At 41.2% G+C, this 23,644-nt stretch overlaps 1 protein-coding gene across 3 annotated transcripts; it reads left to right on the plus strand.

Annotated features, from left to right (window-relative positions):
* Positions 1–1,024: 1,024 nt before the first annotated feature.
* Positions 1,025–20,299, plus strand: TMEM128 (transmembrane protein 128). 3 transcript variants are annotated; one of them, XM_054065984.1, is made up of 5 exons: positions 1,025–1,154; positions 3,233–3,374; positions 6,051–6,212; positions 7,144–7,252; positions 20,281–20,299. In XM_054065984.1, exons 1-4 carry the CDS (start codon positions 1,043–1,045, stop codon positions 7,241–7,243), a joined length of 516 nt encoding a protein of 171 aa, XP_053921959.1. In that variant the 5' UTR covers positions 1,025–1,042; the 3' UTR covers positions 7,244–7,252; positions 20,281–20,299. The 3 variants fall into 3 exon arrangements, with proteins under 3 accessions (XP_053921959.1, XP_053921957.1, XP_053921958.1); XM_054065982.1 differs by lacking the exon at positions 20,281–20,299 and adding an exon at positions 8,740–10,757; XM_054065983.1 differs by lacking the exon at positions 20,281–20,299 and adding an exon at positions 10,440–10,757.
* The last annotated feature ends 3,345 nt before the right edge of the window (positions 20,300–23,644 follow it).

The following is a 23,644-nucleotide window of genomic DNA, read 5'->3' on the forward strand; positions in this document are numbered from 1 at the left end:
GCCCCCTGCCATGGGCACGGACATCCCACTAGATCAGGCTGCCCAAGGCCCCATCCAACCTGGCCTTGAACACCTCCAGGGATGGGGCAGCCACAACTTCTCTGGGCAACCTGTGCCAGTGCCTCACCACTCTCATCATGAAATAGTCCTCTTGTCTAGTCTAAATCTGCCCCTCTCCAGTTTGTACCCATTGCCCCTAGTCCTATCACCACAAGCCTTTGTAAACAGACCCTCCCCAGCTTTCCTGTAGCCCCTTCAGGTACTGGAAGGCTGCCAAAAGATCTCCTCAGAGCCTTCTCTTCTCCAGGCTGAACAACCCCAACTCTCTCAGCCTGTCCTCGTATGGAAGGAGCTCCAGCCCTCTCATCATCTTTGTAGCCCTCCTCTGGACCTGCTCCAACAGCTCCACAGCCGTCCTATATTGGGGATTCCAGAACTGGACACAATATTCCAGATGAGGTCTCACAAGAGAGGAACAGAGGAGCAGAATCACCTCTCTTGATCTGCTGGCCACGCTTCTTTTGATGCAGCAATGTCCCTCTGATAGCATGTTTTCTTTCTCTGATAGCATGTTTTCTTTTTTACAGTGTTTGAATTTCAGACACTGTTTGTGCTTCGAAGACGAGAATATATCATGTGAAGTGTGATCTGTGCTGAACACATGTCGTCTGTAATCATCTCTGTTCGCAGTGTTTCCCTGTCTCACAGGCAAGGTCAGGCAGAGCTGGACCCGGCTCTGAGTCAACAAGAGTTTTGACTTTTGTGACGTTCATAATAACATTAAAATTAGTAATAGAATCTGCATAAGATTTCTGGGAAAGTTCATCCATATGCCTGTAAATGGGAAATCTGCTCTGTGCCAGCTCTCGCTGCACACGATGCATGGGGATCGCTTCCTCGTGCTGCCCAGGCCTGATAAACACTGCTCGCTTTCTAATCTCTAAAAGGAGTCTCAGGGAGCGTATTTGCCGGTATATCGGCAACACCCGGCTGGGTCAGCCCCCGCCCCGCCCCCGCGGCGTCACTGCCGGAGCGGCCCAAGATGGAGCACGGGGACGCACCGCTGCCCAGGCTCAGGCGCGCGGTGCCGCGGGGGCCGGAGCCGCGCGACACGGGGCCGCCGCAGCCGCCTCTCAGGGGCAGCGCCACGGGCGGTGCGCGGGGTGACGGGGAGGGGATGGGGATGGGGATGGGGACGGGACGGGACGAGACGAGACGAGACGAGACAGGACGGGACGGGATGGGGACGGGGACGGGGACGGGAGCGGCGCAGGAACGCGATGAGGATGGCGATGGGGATAGGGATGAGATAGGGATGGGGAATGGGACGGGATAGGGATGGGGACGGGGACGAGATAGGGATGGGGATAGGGACGGGGACGGGGATGGGGAAGGGATAGGGATGGAGATGAGATAGGGATGGAGGCGGGGAGGGGATTGGGATGGGGGCGGGGACAGGATAGGGATGGGGATGGGGTGGGATAAAACGGAATGGGATGAAATGGGACAGGACTACACGGGACGAGATGGGGACGGGAACGGGGTGGGGACAGAATAAGGATAGGGATGGGAACGGGATGGGGACGGGATGGGGTGTTTCCCGCTCCTGACAGGAGCGAGGGGGCTCCGCAGGGCCCTTGGCCCGCAGAGGGGCTGTGGCTTGAGCTGCGTCTGCCCTCGGGTGTCTGGTGGTCCACAGTGAGTCGGAGGCAGAAAGGGAGACACGAGTTGTGCGAAAGTCTTGTCTTGCAACCGTGGATTTCGTGATGGGGATGAAGGGATAAATTGCTCCTGAGCCAGGCTTTAGCCTGCTAGGTTCATAAAAATGCTTTGACAGCACCAGGAGATTTTTAATAAACCGTAAGGGTTTTAATTTGTTAGGTAACCCTTTCATAATCTAGTCAGCTGTTAATTTCCTAGAAAGGTGCACAGGCACAGTATGTGCTGATTGTTATTGCTTTATCGTTTTATTGAATCATAGAATAGTTTGGGTTGGAAGGGACCTTAAAGATCATCCAGTTCCATCCCCCCTGCTATGGGCAGGGACATCCCAGTGGATCAGGCTGCCCAAGGCCCCATCCAACCTGGCCTTGAACACCTCCAGGGATGGGGCAGCCACAACCTCCCTGGACAACCTGTGCCAGTGCCTCGCCACCCTCATTGTGAAGAATTTCCTCCTTATGTCTAGTCTAAGCCTTCCGCTCTCCAATTTGTAGCCATTGTCGCTAGTCCTATGACTACATGGCTTTGCAAAAAGTTCCCCTCCAGCTTTCTTGTAGCCGCTTCAGGTACTGGAAGGTCGCTATAAGGTCTCCTCAGAGCCTTCTCTTTTCCAGGCTGAACAACCTCAACTCTCTCAGCCTGTTTTATGAGGAAGACTCTGGGAAATAAAACCCCAACATGTGTCTTAACGCCAGCCGAGCTGTTGGCACGTTCTGTGATGCCTGTGGAGTAGCCATAGTTGGAGGCATTTAGGCCACCAGTAGCTTCTAGTGATAAAGTTCAAAGTATGAAACATCTGAGGCACCTTTCACACCTTTTTTTGGCAGTGTTGAGTGTGTTAGGTGGTTACTGTTGTGCACAAAAATAGGCGTTCAAGTCTGCACTCTATTTAGTCTTTCTCTAAAATGACATACATTTACAAGGGGAAAAAGATATTTTTCTATGTAATGGTAGTTTTCATTCATGTGCTGAAGGTCACAGTGTGAATCAAACTGGCTTCTGAAACTGTGTTTGCAAACCTCTTGTGCAGTAACTGCAGTTGAATTATTTGCAGCTGAAATTAGTTTGCAAATATTACAATTAACAGAAAAACATACAAATAAATTAGTAATTGACAATACCAACCTGACTTTCTGTATGCCAGATTCATAAAAATGCTTTAGCAACATCAGGAGATTTTTAATAAAATACAAGGATTTTAATTAGTTAAGTAACCGTTTCATAATCTAGTCAGCTGTTAGTTTCCTTAAAAGGTACACAAACACAGTATATGCTGATCGTTACTGCTTTATTGTTTTATGAAAGGGTACCTTCCTTCATCTGTTTTATTTCAGGAAATATGCAGAGCTTTTTCAGAATACTTCCTTTGTAATACAGAGAGTACAATACTGAGTATAATAACCTCCAAAGATAAATGAATTAAAAGGATAAAGCATCATGTTTTACGTAACTATAATCATACTCCATTTAATGACTGGCTTTAGCGCTATAATTATGTTCTTATTTACAGAAGAGTCTGCAGCTGTGGAGAAGAAAAGAACGACTATTACCCGACTGAATATTCATTCTGCATTCTGGATTTTGGCATCGTTTGCTGTGACATACTACTTTGATTTTTTTAGAACTGTGAAAGAAACTTTTCAAGCAGATAGGTAAGGTACTTTTTCTTACAAAGAAAGTTGTGTTTTCATCTTACAGTCATATTCAGTTTGTTACGTCTGAACACTGTGCTTTAAAACTTGGATAAACAAGATCTGCAATAGGAAAGGAGAGAGCTGTGAATGTTCAGCCTGGAGAAGAGAAGGCTGAGGGGGATTTTATCAATGTCTATAGACATGAAGGGAGGATGCATTGAGAATAGAGCCATGCTTTATTCAGTGGTGCCCAGTGACTGGAACTAAGGCAGTGAGCCCAAAATGAAACACAGGAGATTCCCTCTGAACATCAGGAAAAAATTTTTTACTGTGAGGGTGACTGAGCCACTGGCACAGGTTGCTGAACGAGGTTGTGGAGTCTCCATCCTTGGAGACACTCAAAAGCCATCTGATGACTCTGCTTGAGCAAAGAAGGTGGATCAGATGACCACCTAAGTCATTATTATGAAACTATTTTTAAGTAAATACAATGCTTATTATTCTTCTATATTTTTTTCTTTAGGTTCTACTGAGCCATCTGTGTACATGCAAAATTAGTTCTAATAGCTGAATGTTTTAATGCCGTGCCTTCAAGTTTACACTTGAGTACAAGAAATCGCTGCCTGTTTGACTGAAAGCGTTTGGAGTTTGCTTTTATTTTAATCAAAAAAAGCTGAAATTAATCTTTAAGCCTCAAAATGAAGTTCATTTCTGTATAAGTTCTGTAGACTTCTTTAAGTAAAACAGTGAAATAATTTATATTAAATATTTTTTATTTCTATTCTATTTCTTTTCTATTAAATGATTTTCTATGGATGTTAAATATTTGAGATAGCATCATCCTTCATCCTATATTGAAACTGCAGATTGCCCAGACCCAGATGTAGGACCTTGCACTTGGCCTTGTTGAACCTTATAAGGTTCTCACAGGCCCACTTCTACAGCTTGTCCAGGTCCCTCTGGATGACATCCCATCCTTCTGGTGTGGCAACTACACCACTCAGCTTGGTGTCATCTGCAAACTTGCTGAGGGTGCACTCGATCTCACTGTGTATGTCATTGGTGAAGATAATAAACAACACTGGTCCCAGTAGGGACCCCGAGGGACACCACTTGTCACAGATCTCCATCTGGACATTAAGCCATTGACCACTACTCTCTGGATGCAACCATCCAAACAGTTTCTTATCCACCAAACAGCCCACACATCAAATCCACATATCTCCAATTTAGAAAGAAGGATGTTGTGGGTGACCGTGTCAAAGGCTTTAGAGAAGTCCAGATAGATCACATACGTTGATTTTACCGTGTCCACTAATGTACTTACCCCATTAAAGAAAGCCACTAGGTTAGTCAGACAGGACTTGCTCCTGGTGAAGCCATGCTGGCTGACGCTAATCACCCCGCTGTCCTCTGTGTGCTTTAACATAGCTTCTAGGAGGAGCTGTTCCATGATATTCCCAGGCACAGAGGTGAGGATGAAAGGTCAGTAGTTCCCAGGGTCGTCTTTTGTACACTTTTTAAAGATGGGGACAATGTTGCCCTTCTTCGAGTCACCAGGGACTTCTCCTGACTGCCATGAGTTTTCAAATATCATGGAGAGTGGCTTGGCAACCACATCAGCCAATTCCCTCAGGACTCTGGGATGCATTTTGTCAGGTCCCGTAGACTTATATATGTTTAGGTTCCTCAGGTGGTCATGAACCTGATCCTCCCCTACAGTGGAAGGGGCTTTACCTCCTTGGTCCCCATCTTGTTGTCCATTGACCCAGGACGGATGTGATCAAGGCTTTTGGTAGCTCCATCTGCTCCCTGCAGGACCCTGTCTTCCTGCATTGCTTGTTTATGTTGGCTATGGCAACTCCTCATAATGTAGATTTCTTGGTGGGTACTACTGAGGTAACAAAATAGCACATATTTTACTATATCACAGCAAATGTCACCTAAGTAAGAAGATCCTTGATTACCTTTTCTAATTTACCATCTTATTACGATAGTTATAAGAATTCACTTTTAGAATTTTTAATTGCTAAATAAACATTCAGATAAGTATAAGATTTATTGAAGTGCACCTTCCTCCCGAGTTGTCTTTCCCATCTTACTCTTGAAGTATGTCCTTAAAGAGCCTCAAAAGTGCATCCTCCTTAATAAACAGATACTCTGTATTTTCTTGATTCTGAGTTTGAAATCCTGGATTTCTCTGTGGTTTTCTTCAGCTGCTGTAAAGAAAAATCTTTGTGCTTCCCATCTGTTAAATTTGAGTGTTTGTAAACTTGAAACCTTATTAAAGCTTTTTGCAGCATTTCCATTACACAAAATTCAGTAGTCTTAATTTACAGCAAGTAGCACAGTTGTAATGAAGCCTATTTTATTTCATTACTGACAAAGTATTTTTGGTGTATTTTTTGTATGATAGCAGATCACTGACAAGGTCTGTTGCATTGCATTTTGAAAATATTTGAGGGAAAAATAAGTGATAGTAATGATGCATTACAAAATTAAACTCCATTAGTTATGTATATTAGCTTTAGAAGGGCAAAAGTGTTTTATAAAAGTAATTTCAGATAAACAGGACAGGATCTTTAGGCTGATCTGTAGAATTAACAGCCATTACCTGTTGTGTCTCTAGACTAGAAATGAAAATTACTGTGTGAACTGCAATATGACTGTGCTTAACATGCTTTCTTTCCACAGCTGGTGGTTTGCCTCTGGCAGTTGTTTATTGATTGCATGTTCATCTGTTGCCTTTTACTGCATACTGTATCTTGAGTGGTATTGTGGAATTCAGGACTATGATGCACAGTATCCAGCACTGATACCTATCACAGTAGCTACCTTTATTGCAGCAGCAATTTGGTAAGTTTGAACACCACATACAAACTCCTACTAAACCTGTGTAAGTCTGTTAATAGACTCATGTTATAAAAAGTACAATTTCTCTAATTCTACTAAGTGTATTAATGACAATACTAGTTTTAGTGAGCATAATTTCTTCCACTTTCAACATTCACCCACAAAGCAATAGTTGCAACTGTTGAAACAGTATATTAAGTGCACTTGCAGATATACCAGATCTTCTCTGTCATGAAAATTTATGGGAATACTGAAGTCCTTAGATTTTTAGTCTGAATTTCTAACATCTGACAACTGTTTGTGAGATTTACAAATTAAGACAAAGGTGTATTCTGTAGCTGAGAAAAAATAATGCCTAATCAGTTTCTAATACAGAGTTCTTCATTATGAAACAATCTATAAATAGCAAACATATCCTGGAATCCATACTTGTAATTATTGTTATATGAGCTCTAAGGGTTTATATCTTGTCAGAGAGCGTACTTTTAGTAAAAGCTGCTTTGGTTTTTCCTCTTTCTCCTCACTTAACTCAAATCTCCTTGGCTGGAAGTACAAATTAAGGCTTTTCTCAGTTGCCATGTGTGCCTGTGGAAAAGTCGAGTAATTGATTTTCAGGTGCTTCATATACAGAGATTCTGAAAGTAAAAGATATATTTATCCTTCATCAGACGGAGTGTACTTGCTCAATGTAAAATCTGCAGCAGCCGCTGAAGTTCTAGGATGAGTTGTCAGTAAATAAACAGTGAACTAAACTACCAATTTAATAATTTAGGCCTTTGTGTTTTATTTTCTCTGAAGTTGTAAAGAGATGAGTATTCTTCCAGCATGAGTAATTTAAATCTTGTTTCCTCTTGTGTCATGTTTTCTTTGTGTGGCTGATGTTTCTGTAGTATGACAATTGAACTTGCTAAAAACCTCTTGCTTTTATTCCCAGTTTCAATGTTGCCTTTTGGCCTGTCTGGTCTTTCATGACACCTTTGTTGCTCTTCATTCAGTTTATGGGTGTTGTGATGCTTGTGTCACTCCTGGGATAAGTCCTCCAGGTAAATAATTGAATTGTTTAAACACATGAAGATATTTATCTTGTTGCATGAACTGCTTTGTTAGGCATTAAAGTATTGTAAGACTATTTAATGATTCCTTCTCTCTGTTTGGTGTAAACTTTTAGAATATTGACAGTTTGTGGCATATAGAGTAGCCGGGGAACATTCAAGTATCCTAAGGGGAAGAATAGCCTTTTTCTCTAAGATTCTGCTCTAGACAGTGAAAATAAGCCATTAGAGAGCAGCCATAGATGGTGGGGGGTGTACAGGCCAAATACCTGCAGCTTTTACCCAGACTGTGAAAACTTCTTGGTGAAGTTGCTTGACCGGATAGTAAAGTGGAGAAGTTATTAACATTCATATGCAGCTGTCATAGCTCTATTTTTTTTTTAATTCAAATTATTTTTCTTACCTTTGCTTTTTAAGTATGCTGCTTTCATTTTCTGTCATGAACAATCCAGGTCAACTTGCTATCTGGAAAACTGCCAGAAAATTCATTCTCAATAACTGCCACCTTGAAAAGAGGTTCTTGCATCTTTTGTTAGCATATACTATTCAGATGAAACCTATGAAACTGAAAAATCTTAAGGAAGACATCAAAGACCACTCAGTAAATAGAGTAAACAAAGTCCCCTGCATCACAGGTGTCTGCATCATCCAGTGAAGTGACTTCTTCAGGAGGTCTTGTGTGCTGTATGTCTAAAGGGAATATAGGGAAGCCTGTTTGGTTTTGTTTGCCATCATAAATTCTTTCCGGTGAGGAAGTCCCCCAGCATTTTTGTGAGTCCGTCAAGAAGGAAGAAATAGTGTGGATTTTGAGTGTAGGTTCTTGTAGTGAGTAAAAAATTTAATGGCTGGGACAGTGAAACACAGCTTTTGTTTGCATAAATGAACTGAAACTGGTGTTGTATTTTTTCCCCCTATATTCTAGATATAGAGAAACCTGTCTTTTTTAAAGGAGGTAAATGAATTAGGTCATACTCTGACAGCACCTATAGACTTCTGAAAAATACAATACTTTCTTCAGAACATCTTTACTGTATTATAAGAGCTTCAGTCACACTGGTTATTGCAGATTTCTTTAAATCATGTTTGTTCATCCTGTAATTAGCTATGTTCTGTCTGAGAATTGCAAGAGTGTGGGGAAAGGACACATTTTGATCTTTTAGAGCCAATGGTATTAACAGACTAAACCAACCATTCAGTTTGTACTCAGAAAGTAAGAAGTGCAGTGAATTACAGATATCCTGAACAGCTGACTCATACTGGTTTTCTACATGACCAGTCAAGTGATTCTGTTACACAGAATGTATGAATTCTGTATTGAGCCAGATAATTATTAGCCTAATAATTAAGGTCACGTTATTATTTTGTGATGCAAAATCATTAACTAGTCGGTATTGAATTAGCACAAGATACAACTTGCACAGTATACAAAACCATACAGATTTTGTTAAAGTTGGATTTATTTTTTTTCTTTTTTTCAGCTTATGTGAAGGACCCGAGTAACTGTTATATTGCAAAGTGGATGTCACTTCTGTAACATTCCAGTACATTTATTATTTCCAATACTGCTTGTTTGCTCTAACTGATACTGTAATTCTTAGACTACCTGATTTATAAATCAAATGGACATAAGCTATCATAGGTCAACCAGTAGCTGGGAAAAAGCAGCTGATCAGTGAATCATTGAAAGATAGACAGGTTTTACCTCTCTTGGTAACATAAAACTCTTATCACTGCTTTGTATATCTTTTGTTCTTATTTCAATATTAAGCAGATGGGTTCAACAAGGTCAAGTGCTGGGTCCTGTGCTCGGGCCACAACAGCCCCATGCAATGTGACAGGTTTGGAGAAGAGTGCCTGGAAACCTGTCCAGCAGAAAGGGACCTGAGGGTGTTGATTGACAGCCGGCTGAACATGTGCCAGCGTTGTGCCCAGGTGGCCAAGAAGGCCAACAGCATCCTGATGTGTTTGAGAAACAGTGTGGCCAGCAGGAGTAGGGAAGCGATTGTGCCCCTGGACTCACTACTGGCACTTCAAATACTGTGTTCGGTTTTGGGCCCCTCATTACAAGAAAGACATTGTGGTGTAGGAGTGTGTCCAGAGAAGAGCAGCAAAGCTCTTTATGAAAGTTCTGGAGCACAAGTCTTATGAGGAGTGACTGAGGGAACTAGGGCTGTTTAGTCTGGAAAAAAAGAGGCTGAGGGGAGACCTTATCACTCTCTACAAGTACTTGAGAGGAGGTTGTGGTGAGATGGATGTTGGTCTCTTTTCCCAAGTAACAAATGGTGGCATGAGAGGAAACGGCCTCAAGTTGTGCCAGCGGAGGTTTAAACTGGATATTAGGAAATATTGCTTCACTAAAATGGTTGTGAAGTATTGAAACAGGCTGCCCAGGGAAGTGGTCGAGTCCCCATCTGTGGAGGTATTTAAAAGGTGTGTAGATGTGGCATTTCGGGACTTGGTTTATTAGTGGACTTGGCAGTGATGGGTTTACGTTTGGACTCAATAATCTTAATGATCTTTTCCAACCTAAATGATTCTGTGATTCTTTCTTAATAAGTTGGTTATATAGTCCTAAATCCTATTTCCGGACTCCAGAGGTCACCTAATCTGACTTCCTACTCAAAGCAGGTTGTTTGGTTTTGAAAGTAATTGATTGATAATTGAAGTGTGTGTGGTTTTAATACTATCATTTGAATTGACAGCTAAAATATCATTATCTGTAATCTGTGTTTGTATTTGTAAATTTACTTATAGATGACACTGGAGACATTTCAGATCTATTACATATCTAATGTTACATTTTCTACATGATAACACACATTTTGTTACCTAATCTCTTGACTTCAGATATGCTAGTGTTTGAAAAATGGTACAGATCAGGGTAAGGGCCTAGAAAACTGGTTCATGTTTACATCATTGTTAATTTGGCAAGTGCCATCAGTAAAATAAATAGGTTCTACTTGTGCTGATGCAGTTTGTCCATAGCCAAAGGTGGATGATCAAGCTGTGAATAACCAGCAATATAATGAACAATATTGACACTACACAAGAAATTAAAAGCACAAAATAAATTTTTTATTTATGCACTATTTTTCAGTATTCAGTATATTTTTCTTCTGTATATAATTTTTCATTCTTAGCAGTGCCTGTTAGTGAAGTTGCCATTTTTCTTCCTCAGCAATCAAAAGGACGATATTAACTTAAACGCTGTCAGTCATACAGGATTGGGAAAATAACATTGTCTGTCTCTTCACCTTGGCTAAGCTACTTAAATGTCTGTAAGCCTGAGCATCATCTAGTTGTTAGACCATTTTATTTAGATCTTTGTGTTAAATACTTTCACACCTGCACCTTTTGGAAGATAGGAGAATGTGGAGGCTGGGTACTGAAACTTGTTAAAATTAACTCCTTGTGACTTGCTAAGGTGTGGACTGTTAAAGGAGACTGTGTTCTTCATTCTGACCTTCAAATTCGCAACATTGCTGAACAGAAAATACATGAATCCTTTAGTAATGAAAAAGAACATTGTCTTAAGCTGCTACTGTTTGATTAAGGAAAAAAGTTGCTGTCAGTTTGCAATACAAAGGATCAGTCAAACCAAAATAAAATACATTTAGCACTACTGTTAAGTACCTTGTAGAGTGAGTTAACAGCTTGATTTGTTTAAATGTAATATTTAAGTTTTCCAGAACCAATTGTACTTCACATGTTCAAAGGGCAAGTTGCTTATCTTCAGGTCTTTATCTTTTAACAAATTTTAACATTTTTATGCCTGCATACATAGGTACATTTGAGTAACTTTGTTTATTATGAATTTAAAATACATCATTGCTCAGGGACAGTAATTATTGCTGTATTTTTATTTGTCAACTGTACAAACGCTCTAGGTGTTTTAAGTTGCCTTGTACTCTTGAATTAAAGTTATTACTATTTGCTACGTGTTTTTTTCAGATTTATTCTTCTGGATATCTTAATAAACTTTGTATAAACGTGATCAATTATTGTTCAGTACTAATTGTTTACAGTCTTAGGGACTGTCAGCCCATCATTTTGCCTAGAAAATAGATGTTCATATAGATTTTAAATACTATACCTCACTTGAAGTATGTTTGTCTTTCATGATCTCTCAGCTGGGTTTATTGAAGGTGTAATACCATTCTGTATGCCTTTGGAGAGCTATTTGCCTTCTGACTACTCTTGATGTCTTTTTCTGAAAATCCTAGGTAGTTATACTCACTACTCAGAAGTCCAGCAAAGTCGGAAAGTTATGAGTGTTCAATTAGGATAATTCAGTCTGCTCCTGAAATACTGCAGTCCATGGCAGGGACGCTGTAGCAGGGGAAGAGTGTGAGGAGTCCTCCCCCTGAGGAGGAAGGAGCAGCAGAGACAATGTGTGATGAAATGACTGTAAGCCCCCAATCCTGTGTGCTGTGCAATCAGGAACAAAGTTGTGCCCAGGAAGAGAGGACAGGTCAGGGGAGGGTGTTTTTAAAATTTGGCTTTATTTCTCATTACCCAACTCTGATTTGATTGGTAATAAACTAAACTAATTTCCCTAAGTTACGTCTGTTTTGCCTGTGATGGCAATCAGTGAATGAACTCTCTCTGTCCTTATCTTGTCCCACAAGCCCTTTTGTTATGTTTTCTCTCCTCTGTCCAGCTGAGGAAGGGAGTGACAGAGTAGCTTTGGTGGGCACCTGTCATACAGGCAGGTGGGCTAAATCCTGCGGAAGGCTTTGTTACTTTGAGCCCAGTAGTTGCTGCAACACAGTAATGGCTATAATAGTCTCTGGTCAGAATGGAACTTGCAAAAAGAAAAATATTAATTGGTGCTTTTTAAAGGTCTAGAAAATGCGTGAAAAGAGGGGTTATTTATTATCAGTGGAAGTGCCAGCTGCCAAAAAGAATTTGTGATGTGGGGCCCAGAGCATGAGACTGTTGTAGATCATCCCATTGCCACCACCGCTGTTCACTCCCTGGGCTGCAGGGCAGGCTCCATCAGCCCATCTTTGTTTTCTCTCAACACTTCCTGCATGGTTCTTGGCTTTCCAGCCAGCCATCAACACTCGGGGCTATTTTGTTCACCATTGCTATCTTTCCAGTCTCTCTGTGTAACGTCGCATACATCTCTGCCATCACAGATGTGGGCTCTATGTCCCCACCACAATCAGTGGTGCAGGGCTCACCTCTCCAAAGGCACACGACCACCTCCTGATCTTGGGCTGTATCATGTCTCCCTTACCCCTAAACTCGACCCTAGCTGTTGCCTGACTCTACGGCATGACCCTCTGCCCCACAAAAACTCAGCAGTCTGTGCCCCACTGCCAGCCTCCCCTCCCCTCGAGCAGCCCAGGGACCCCCATCCCAGCCTTCTCCCTGCTGCCAGCCTCCCCTCCCCTCGGGGCTCCTCCACCCTTCACCCCACTGCCAACCTGTCCTCAGGTCTCCCCCATCCTTCACCCCGCTGCCTCTGCCCTCCCCTCGGGACACCCGCAGCCCAGCTTTCACCTCTCTGCCACACTTCCCTCTCCTCAGTGGACCTCCAGCCTTCACCCCACTGCCAGCCTCCCCTCGGGGCTCCCCCATCTTTCTCTCTGTTGCCTCTCCCCTTGGGGCACCCTCAGCCTTCTTCCCGCTGCCCCCCCCCCCCCCCCCCCCCCCCCGGGGTTCCCCCATCCTTCTCCCCACTGTCTCTCCCCTCGGTGCTCCCCCATCCTTCCCCCACTGTCTCTCCCCTCGGTGCTCCCCCATCCTTCCCCCCACTGGCTCCCCCTTCCCCTCGGGTCTCCCCCACCCTTCTCCCCGCTGCCCCCCCTCCCCGCTCCGCCCCCGCCGGTGGGGCCGGGCCAGCCGGCAGCCTCGGGGCTCCCCGGGGGATCAGGGCTGCATCCTTGCAGCGCTCGGCGAGGGCGATGGAGAAAGCCGGCGTTTCCCCCTCCTTGGGCGGCAGCTACCCGCAGAAAAACGCCGAGATCCTGAGCAGCCAGTACGGCATCAACCTCTTCTTGGCCGGACTGCTGCTCACCTTTGCCTGGGCTGTGCATGCCGTGGGCATCAGCAAGAGCCACCTGCTCTCCTATCTCATCACGCTGATGCTCATCCAGCTGCTGTGGATGCTCTGGTACCTCTGTAGGAGCTGCACGCAGAGGAGGCTGATCCGGGACAAGGACACACACGCCGGAGCCCGCTGGCTGAAGTGTAAGTACTGTCCGGTGGCACAGGGTGACATTGAGCACAAAACATCTGTGCCGTCACCAGTCTCTGCTACCCTTGTATTACACGCTCCATCCCTACCAGGAGCCATCCTAGTATTCATCAACTCACGCACCTGCAGTGCTCTCTAAAGTAAATATATGCATAAGCTGAACATACTAGGAGATTGTATGGGAAAGCTGTTTGCTAAACAGCCTCGCTTTCCAACCTCCCATTCACAGTGATGAGAGGTCCTGTGCCTTTTTTCCCTTACCAGGCTGGTTTGGCGACACTTGAAAATGTAACTGACAGAAGAGGCGATTTTGTTGGTGTCATGCAACTCTTTTAGATGGATTATCACCTTTTCCATACAACGTAATGCAACTTAATGTTGGCTAGTACCAGTCAGAAAGATTCTCAAGTGCTTTCTCTGCCAATTTATACCAGAGATTCCCATTTTTACATGTACAGATGACTTAGAAATTTGGAGTTAGAGGAGAACAAAAATCACTGGCCAGATCAGTTGGTAGATTAGTACGTAAAACTTTTAAGCAAGAACTCTAAAGCTAGCTTGCGGGAAAAGTATACAGGTTTGCAGGGGTAGTGGTAGGATGTGATGACCCTCATCTGCGGAATCGGGTGCATACTAGAGTAAGGATATAAAATATTGAGGGAAGGTAGTTGAGAAGCACATCACAGAGTTGTAGTGGCAGGAATGCTGTGTTTCTGGGTCCCAAGAAAAAGGAACAACTCACATCACCACTATGTAGGGCAACAGACAAGTCCAGTTTTTACCAACCTCTTTTCCAGTTTTGGCACTGTAAATGACAGGTTAGAAAGTGAAGTATGTAAAGTGGCGTGTTATAAGACAGCTTTTCCATAAACTATTTCTGTCGCACTAGCAATGACACAACAGTTAATGAAACAGCAGCAGCAGCTAATGAAATATCTAAATGAAAATCCAAAGAACAGATAAAACCTGATTATTTTGAAAAGTAAGGGTGTATTGTGGAAGTTTAGTTTGTTCTCAGTCTCAGTGCTTGACTATCTTATTTTTTTTTGAGTTATGCTGTATGAATTGCTCCAGGAAAATCTTTTATTTAATGTCTAACATTTACATTCATAGTCTGTAGACTCTTTCCTGAAATTTACAGGGTTCGTCTACCAACTGTTGGTGCATTCAGTGTTTTCCAAAACAATATTCAGCTCTCATGCATTTTTCATTTACGTGGTTTACAACCTCCAGCAATTCACTAATGCAAGGCTTAATTTGATCCTCTTTTGGACCAACCTATGCTTCTGTTACTAGAAGTTAGCTTTCCCTTCTGAAGTATGGAATAAATACTGCTTAACATGGGTAAGTACAGCAGGACCCCCTGGCCTTTTGCATTTGGCACAGTGTTCAGAGCATTTCATTTGTCCTACAGGATGTAAGGAGTCACAGAAACTTAGAAATAAGATACTAGAATGAACTACTAGGTTACCTTATCCATTTCTTTTACCAGCACAGGATGGCTCTTTGTACTAGCTTCTCAGGTGGTACGGCTTCCATGACTTCTCTTGGATGTCTAGGCTGCAATTCAACAAATTCACCCTTAGGGAACGTCCCACAATCTCTGATTCTTAGGAGTTTCTTATTGTTACAACAAGCCTGTACAAGTCCTTTATCCTTTGTTGGGAAAAGAAAACTTAATTGAGAGGAAAAACTCAGGTGGCAGTTCCTCTGCCAAGATCTCCCTTGCCCTCCTCTGCATCAGTGGTTTTGTCATAGAAATCTTTTATCTGAAAGACTAAAAGTCCAAAGAGGAGGAGGGAAGGAGGTAAATTTTCATCGTCTTTCCACAGAAAGCTCACCAAAATTTTTCACTTCATCTATCAGCTGCTTTTAAAGAATATCTCTGAGTTCCCACTGTTAGAGAAAAAGTCCATGTACCAACCAGTATAAAATTAGTGTATTCTCACAACTGCCTTCAAACTGTGAATATCATTTTAGTAAAAACAGTCATAGCTGGCTACTTAGACCATTTTGCTATGACAAAATCTTGTAAAAGAATGTTTTAACAAAAACCGCTCATAACTGAGTCCTTACACAAGGCTGACAACACTAGAAGGACAAATGATTTACAAGAACTGCTCACAGAAAGGTTTCCTTGGCCATTTTTGCAACTGAGTAAACCCTAGAGCACAGTTGTCTTCCCATTTGTGTGGTAGACCAAGAACTGCTCTTAGAGTGTGAAGGTGGGAAGAGTTTCAGGAAGAGCTTTGTGTTTAATAAAGAATAGTTACCCTGACCTAAATAATCTCAGGAGAGCTTAGGAAGTCCTTTCCTTGAGTTGCTCCAAACATAATGGCCCTGACTACACTCTCCTGTTAGGAAAAGGTCTCTGACCATTACTTAGAAGTTCAGCCAAATGAGGCAGAGAACTCAAAAGAAAATTAATTTCCTTCACAAATGGCTTTATTTTATTACATTCTACAGCAGCAGAGCTTCCTTCTAAAGGACAGGCAGCTAATCAGCTTACAAAGCTCTTGGCAGACTTCAACTTGTGTATTTTTCCTGCTTGCATTAAATTATCTATCATTTAAAACCAAATAATATTTTAAGTGTAGACTGGCATTTTCACATTTTTCTTCTTGATGGTTAATAGAAAGAATTAAGCTAACACTCAGCAATAGTGAAAATCCTATTCTTGATATCCTAAGATATGGAGGTGTCAATGGCCATTTGAAAAAATCCTGATTTTTAAAAATAGTTTAATGCTCAACAGCAATCATTTACTATTTCTTTAACTTTCAAATAGAAATAGAAAATAGTAGAATGATCTTTGTAATTTCTAATTAGTGATATGTATCTAGTATTTAGTATTAGTATACAATACAGAAGTTTCCATCATGTTAAAATGGAAACCATATGAGTGAACATTATAGTTGTGCTTTGATTTTTGTCTAGCAATTTAGTACAATCATTCTGTTATGCAGCCCCTTAAATAGGCATGTTGGACACTTTGCATATGCTTACAGTGTAGTCGCCTGAGTGATTGCCAGAAACATCTAGCTTATCATTTGAATGAGTGAAATAATTGAACATTAAAAGAAATGAGCCGTATAAAATCTAATCCTTGAAGGACGATGGCAAATCTATTGATTTCAGCTGGAACAGACTGAAACCCACCAAATCTGGGATGAAGGAAATGTGAAGAGAGATACTAAGACATGCATAAACCAAAATGCTCAATGTGAAAGAAATTTTGTGGGGATTTTTTTGTGTTGGTTGGGGTTTTTCTTGTGCCCCTCCCCCCAGTGGTCTGCTGGACATTGGGGTAAAACTGTAAAACTATACAACGGAAATAGTGATCTTGTGAAATTCAGGCAAGATAGAGTAGAACTACAGTACAAGTCATCCCTGTAAGTTCAAGATGCATGTATGGTGCAGGGAACAGATCAATATCGAAGATCTTGACTTCTGTAAAGCTTTTGACAAGGTCCCCCACAACATCCTTCTCTCTAGACTGGAGAGATATGGATTTGATGGGTGGACGGTAAGGTGGATAAGATACTGGTTGGATGGTCATATTCAAAGAGTAGTGGTCAATGGCTCAAAGTCCAGGTGGAGATCCGTACAAGTGGTTGTCCCTCAGAGGTCCATACTAGGACCAGTGCTGTTTAATATCTTTATCAATGATATTGACAGAGAGATTGAGCACACCCTCAGCAAGTTTGCAGATGACACCAAGCTGAGTGGTGTAGCTGCCACACCAGAAGGACAGGATGTCATCCAGAGGGACCTGGACAGACTGGAGAAGTGGGCCTGTGAGAACCTCATGAGGTTCGACAAGGCCAAGTGTAAGGTCCTGCACCTGGGTCGGGGCAATCCCCATTTTCAGTGCATGATGGGGGCTGTTGTGATTGAGAGCAGCCCTGTGGAGAAGGACTTGGGGGTGCTGGTTGATGAGAAGCTCGACATGAGCCTGCAATGTGCGCTCACAGCCCAGAAGGCCAACCATATCGTGGGCTGCATCAAAAGAAGCATGGCCAGCAGGTCGAGAGAGGTGATTCTGTCCCTCTTTTTCTCTCTTGTGAGACTTCATCTGGAGTGTTGTGTCCAGTTCTGGAATCCTCAACCTAAGAGGGATATGGAGCTGTTGGAACGGGTCCAGAGGAGGGTTACAGAGATGATTGGAGGCCTGAAGCACCTTCCATATGAGAACAGGCTCAGAGAATTGGGGTTGTTCAGCCTGGAGAAGAGAAGGCTCTGAGGAGATCTTATAGCAACCTTCCAGTATCTGAAAGGGCTACAAGAAAGCTGGAGAAGGACTATTCATAAATGCGTGTGGTGATAGGATGAGGGGCAAGGGGTATAAACTGGAGAGGGGCAGATTTATACTAGACATTAGGAGGAATTTCTTCACCATGAGAGTGGTGAGGCACTGGCACAGGTTGCCCAGGGAAGTTGTGGCCTCCCCATCCCTGGAGGTGTTCAAGGCCAGGCTGGATGGGGCCTTGGGCAGCCTGATCCAGTGGGTTGTCCCTGCCCATGGCAGGTGGGTTGGAACTACATGATCTTTAAGGTCTCTCCCAATCTTAACTGTTCTATGATTCTATGATCCATTTGCTTTTTATTTTAGTGAATGTAAACCTGAGCCCCTTGCCTTGCCTCGCCTCCCCTCGCTTCCCCTCCCAGTCCCTCCCCTCCTCTTCCCATTTCTTCTAGTTCACATGTCCTTTGTGATCTTATTCTGCTGAGCCACTCTGGTGGTAATGGAAGCAAGAATGCAGAGCGTTTACAGTATAAAATAGATTTCCACTCATTTTGCTCTGACATTACTACTTCACTAAAGCAATTCCTCAAGGCTTGATAGTTCTCCTTGAATTAATTGGAAAGTTACCTTATTAGTTACAATATTGAGGAATCGAGGAAGATTTTTGTGATCTTTTTCTTCAGAAGACAGCATTGTCCTTCTTACTGAAACACGATACATAGCTAAGTCATCTTTGACATCTTTCAGACAGAGTGATACAGGCTGAGTTTCCTGCATGCTTTGTAAATAAATCACAGAATAATTTATGTAGGAAGGGACCTATGGAGGTCCTCTAGTCCAACACCTTGCTCAGGCCAGGTCAAATCATCTGAGATAAAGTTATTTCAGAATAATTAACAATTCTGATTGATTTTAGAATAATTCAGATTCTTTAAATGAGATAGGAAACATCACTCGAGCTCAAGAGTAGCCTAGAATTTTACATTTTGTAATGCCATTTACTTTTATACGTGATGAAAATGGCATATATATTTGAATGTGGGCTCCAGTCCTCTCACATGTTTGAAATAATACAAATTAGCTAACATAATAAGCATAAATAAAAAAATGTACAGGATTATGTGTGGATGAAGTACAGAGTGACATTTTAGGTTTAAAAATGTGAGGGAAAAAGTTGGGAGGAGGCAAACTGTCTCTTGCTAGAAGTTACACTCTCTCAGTAATTTTACATTGATTTTATTATAGAGAGATTGTAAAACAGACATGTAAAATCCTACTGGAATTCATACTCTTGTCATTGAAATCTATTTTTGTTTCAATTCAAAGGATCAATGAAATACTAAACAAAACTATGTTGTATTTTTATCATTATACATAATTTTTATCATTTTAACTTTAAGAAAAAATACATTATTAATTGAATAAATTATTAAATTAGCATTATATTTTATTAACACAAGGCAAGTGGGACGTGCTTATAAGGAAGTTAGGTTGTGGGCCCTTATAAATGATAAACATTCATCAAAGTCAACACTACTGATGTTATCTCTTCTGTGAAGAATTGCAAAGAAAGATTAAGATGCTGATGCTGACCTACATCTTAAGGTCCAGTTAAGATCCGTGGATAGATTTTTATCTAGTCTTTGTTCAAATAAACACAAACTGAATCCAGTGGAAATTTGTTTGAATAAAGGTCTATAGAGAATAAAAAAAACCCAAGTAAATGAAGACTTTAGAGTTTGGTTCAGTAAACTCATTGTCGGTTGTGCTTAGTCATGCAGGTACAAACCCAGTAATTAATTATATACATTATATTTCCATATAGATTTCAGAATAAGTCTGTAACAAACATGGCTATTCCTGAAAAAAAATTTACAAGGGGAAACGTATTTTGAAAGTTCTTTAGGATATGAAATACATATTTAGATAAACGTATTAGGGGTTTTTTTTGTGTGTATGTGAAAACAAGATGCTGAAATGAAATCTTTGATTCCTTTCTAGGAGGACAAACCATACAGCTTGTTGTAGTTTTGGTCTCTGAATTAAAGCATAGCCTCCCAAATCACAGCGAAGGCATGCTAAGTGATTGTGTTACTTCCTAATGTCAAGCTCTTGGGCCAAGAGACTGTAACATGATCGTTCTGCTCCCTGAAATTGTATAGTTTGCTGTGTGGCTGTATAGAGCATTAATTCATGCAGTGTATGGCCGCTTCAGTGCTACCGTTACTTGAGAGGCTTTAACATGCAAGGAGCTGGGAGCCATCTGTTAGGTGCTGAGTGTCTCCAGGTCTTGGCCATTTCTGGACTGGCTCCTCTACACTGACTGTGCAAGGCGTGTACAGGGATGTGCTGTTGTAATATATTGGGCAGAGGCTTTCACAAATTAGAGCGATTTACTACATTGAGTCAATTATCTTCAAGAAAATTGGTCTACTTGTATTTCCTTAAACAAGAACACAGATATTGTTCTAATTATATTTCCCTCAACAGATTTTATCATATTGTACATATTGTCTCTAGACCCTATAACTGCACGGTGACATTTTCTAATGTCTTTTTCATTTGTAGGTGGGATTACATTATTTGCAGTGATTACTTTAATTCTGGATTCTTTTAAAATTGGATATTATATTGATTTTTCAAACTGTTTGTCACCAACTGAAGGCATTTTTCCTGTTACACATGCCGTGCACACCATCTTACAGGTAAAGGTCACTGGTTCATTTTATATTCTATATGTATTTCTTACCAAACAGATTCTTTATCTTCTCATCATCAGTGAATTTTGCACTAATTTAATTTATAAGTGTATCACAGGATTCTTTTGAGGGTTAAATTCTTGTGCATGTATATCCTTTCTATGTGTAAACTCAGGCTTTGCAATCTGAAATTATTTAACCACGAAATTCACGTGGGTTCAAAAAATAAATAATAAAAAATGCTCCCCTATAGTTGAAATGCTTTTGGTTTTTTTTTGTTCAAGTTCTATATGTAACTTTTAGAATTTTCAGACTGAAATGAGCAGCTTGGCTAAAGAGAGTTCACTTATTTCTGTGTGTAGGACTTGCCACACAATTTCAATTCAATCTGTCCTGATGTCCCGTTTTGGTTAGGAATGGAGGCCTGACACTTCAAAGAGGGAAAAGAATTCCTTCTTAGCTGGTTATAAAATATTTATACATCTTTCCTCTAAGAAATGAACACAGATTTTCCTTCTAGAAGCATTTAGTTTTGCTTATCAGTGACTGCACAGTATCAAATACAGTCAGTGACTTCAGTAAAGCATGCCAACTGCTTGTTTGTTGTAAGGCTTTGGGTCTATATCACGTGGTGTTATTCCATAGCTGATTGTTTGTCACATTAATTCCTCTGACAACCTGTCAGTAGATTTGTAGGAAAGAAAAAGCCACTCAACTAAGATATTCACTTATAGACAGGTAATTGAATGTACTTTCCAAGATGATTAAGTCATTCAGAAAGAAAAGGAAGATTTTCCTATCCATTGCATGTAAATGAGCATTTGAGCAACCTACATTTTTCTGCCTTCTGTAACAGGAAAAGCACTGAAATTTATGCAGAAGCTCTGACCTCTTCTATCTTTTTCTCTGAGGGTGAAATTCTGATTTGGTTGAAGTAATCTGAATTTCACATTCTTTTAAAATCCACTCTCCATGTCTCACAACATCTTTGCCTTACCTCTGGAAAACAAGCCAAAGAAATTAAGCCTTTTTTTCCCCCATAGATATGCATGTAGCATTTTTCGTTGCATCCAGTGGCCATGAGCCGACAAGGTTTCCAGCTGCTGTGAAGTGGAATGTGGAAGAAACAGTGTACAACAATGCTGAATAAAGGGAACAAGAATTCTAATTTAAATTTTACATCACTCAGTGTTGTTGAATTTATCATCTACTTAGCTTAAAATAATGAAATCTTGAATGCGAGGCTCAGCAATCAAAGAAAAACTAAAGAAGTAATTTATCAGGTTCCTCTTTCCTAAGCCAAATCTTCTCATGTCTTTTAAACACAGGATGAATTTACAGCAGGCAACATCCCTCATTATGTGTCATCTAAAGCCCAAAGGATTTGTTTTCTACAGAATATGTGTCAGATTCTGTTGTATTTTATTCTATGGAGGCATCCTGATATGTGCCATTAAAATAATAAATATATGTATATACTGCACTTGGGCAAGCAATGAACTAGCATGTACTTGCCCTTCCAAGACAGGCTGTGCATTATGTTCTTTTGCAGGCAGATCTCCCTTTCAGGCAATGAGTACTCTGTGAGCAAAAATTGGATTTAATGCTACTTCTTTACCTTACTGACTTTTCTTATTTCTCCCCACTTTCTTGACTCTAACGTCTGAAGAGGACTTTGAAACCTATGATTTTTAGGTTTTGAGGACTGCTTTCACATCATCTGTTAGAATTTACTGCACCTATCTCAGAATGGGAAATTGAACATGGCATTAGATGAGACTAAGGTGCTAAGTTCAATTTGTTTGGTTTCAGTTGAAACCTCCATGATAACTTTTAGTCTTCACATCTAGGGTTCTACAATGGTCACACCTTTTGATAAATTCTTCATTAGAGTAATGAATGAACATGTTATTGCTGGGTGGTGTAGGCGATGCACAGAGAACTGCATTTTCCTAGCTTTTTCAAAAATCAAATACTGAATGTCTCAGAAGACACCAGCCGTGATGGGGGGTGCCTACTGTAATAGGCACAGTAGTAAAATGGGCTACCAGTTACTCTAATTGCTGAAGAAGAACCCAAAGATCTTGGCACTTTTCAGACTGTTTCTAGAACACCAAACCAGGCAGGTTTCTAAGAAAAACCTTTTGGACCATTTCTCTCCTCATAGTTCACCTACTGTTCAGTATCCTAGGAGCTATTCTGAGTAAATTCTCAGTTCCACCCTAATATTACTGAGGGATATCGGTATTCTCCTTACACATATCAGCACTTGGAACTGCTTTTGTGTCAGCAATAATCTCTATGTTGAGGTCTCTGTTAGCCTCCCACAAACAGAGATTCCCACTTTTTACAATGCTTTTCCCTTTACTTGCTAACTCAGTACTGTCATCTCTCTTTTATTGTCCAGTTGAGCTTTCTGTACTGTCCTTGAGCACAACTGTCATGTTCTTAATGTGGTAGTTTCTCAGGCTGATAGTACAAACTTCTCTCTTGCTTTCTGGGTGTCTGTTGTTTGTTTTATTTATCAAGTCTTGTATCCTATATTTCATATATTTAATAAATCATTCACACTTAGCATCACCACACCCTGCAGCAGACTGCTGTCCACAGCTGGTATCCTTATTTCCCCTGAAATAAAAGCCTCTCCAGATGCAGGTGCAAGATATGTTTTGTAGAGTCACACTGACACTTTCCACTGTTAAGCCACTGACTTTGCATATAAGAAAGATCAGGTTCTTCATGCCAGAGAGGTTCTGGGTGAACATCAGAGGAAATCATGAGTTATTTCACATGTGTGGAGATGGAGCTACCTCAGTTTAAATCATCAGAGGACTCACCGATTACTATAGATGCACTTTCCTTTTTGAGTGTAATGACTTTTCTCTGCATTCCTTTCATTTAGGTGTACTTTCTTTGGTGTCATGCAAAGGATATTATCCAGTCTTTCAAAACACTTGAAAGGTAAAGTGGATCTGATCCTCATCTGGAAAGCAAATAGGTATAGGTCTGCATCGTGCTTTAACAGCTACTGTTTTACTGTATGAGGGACATCATTGAAAACTTACAGAGCTTGATTCTCCTTTTATTTGTGTTAAGATAAATAGATAGTAGCTCCATTTACTGTTATTTAAACTGTGCTTATATTTTATCTTATAGAATGATCACAGAATAAGTATATTTATCTCATGAGAGAGGGAAATGGGCAGTGTATGGTATCACAGTGTCACTTGCTT

Source organism: Cuculus canorus, chromosome 4, assembly GCF_017976375.1.
Source record: "Cuculus canorus isolate bCucCan1 chromosome 4, bCucCan1.pri, whole genome shotgun sequence".
Lineage (NCBI taxonomy): Eukaryota > Metazoa > Chordata > Aves > Cuculiformes > Cuculidae > Cuculus > Cuculus canorus.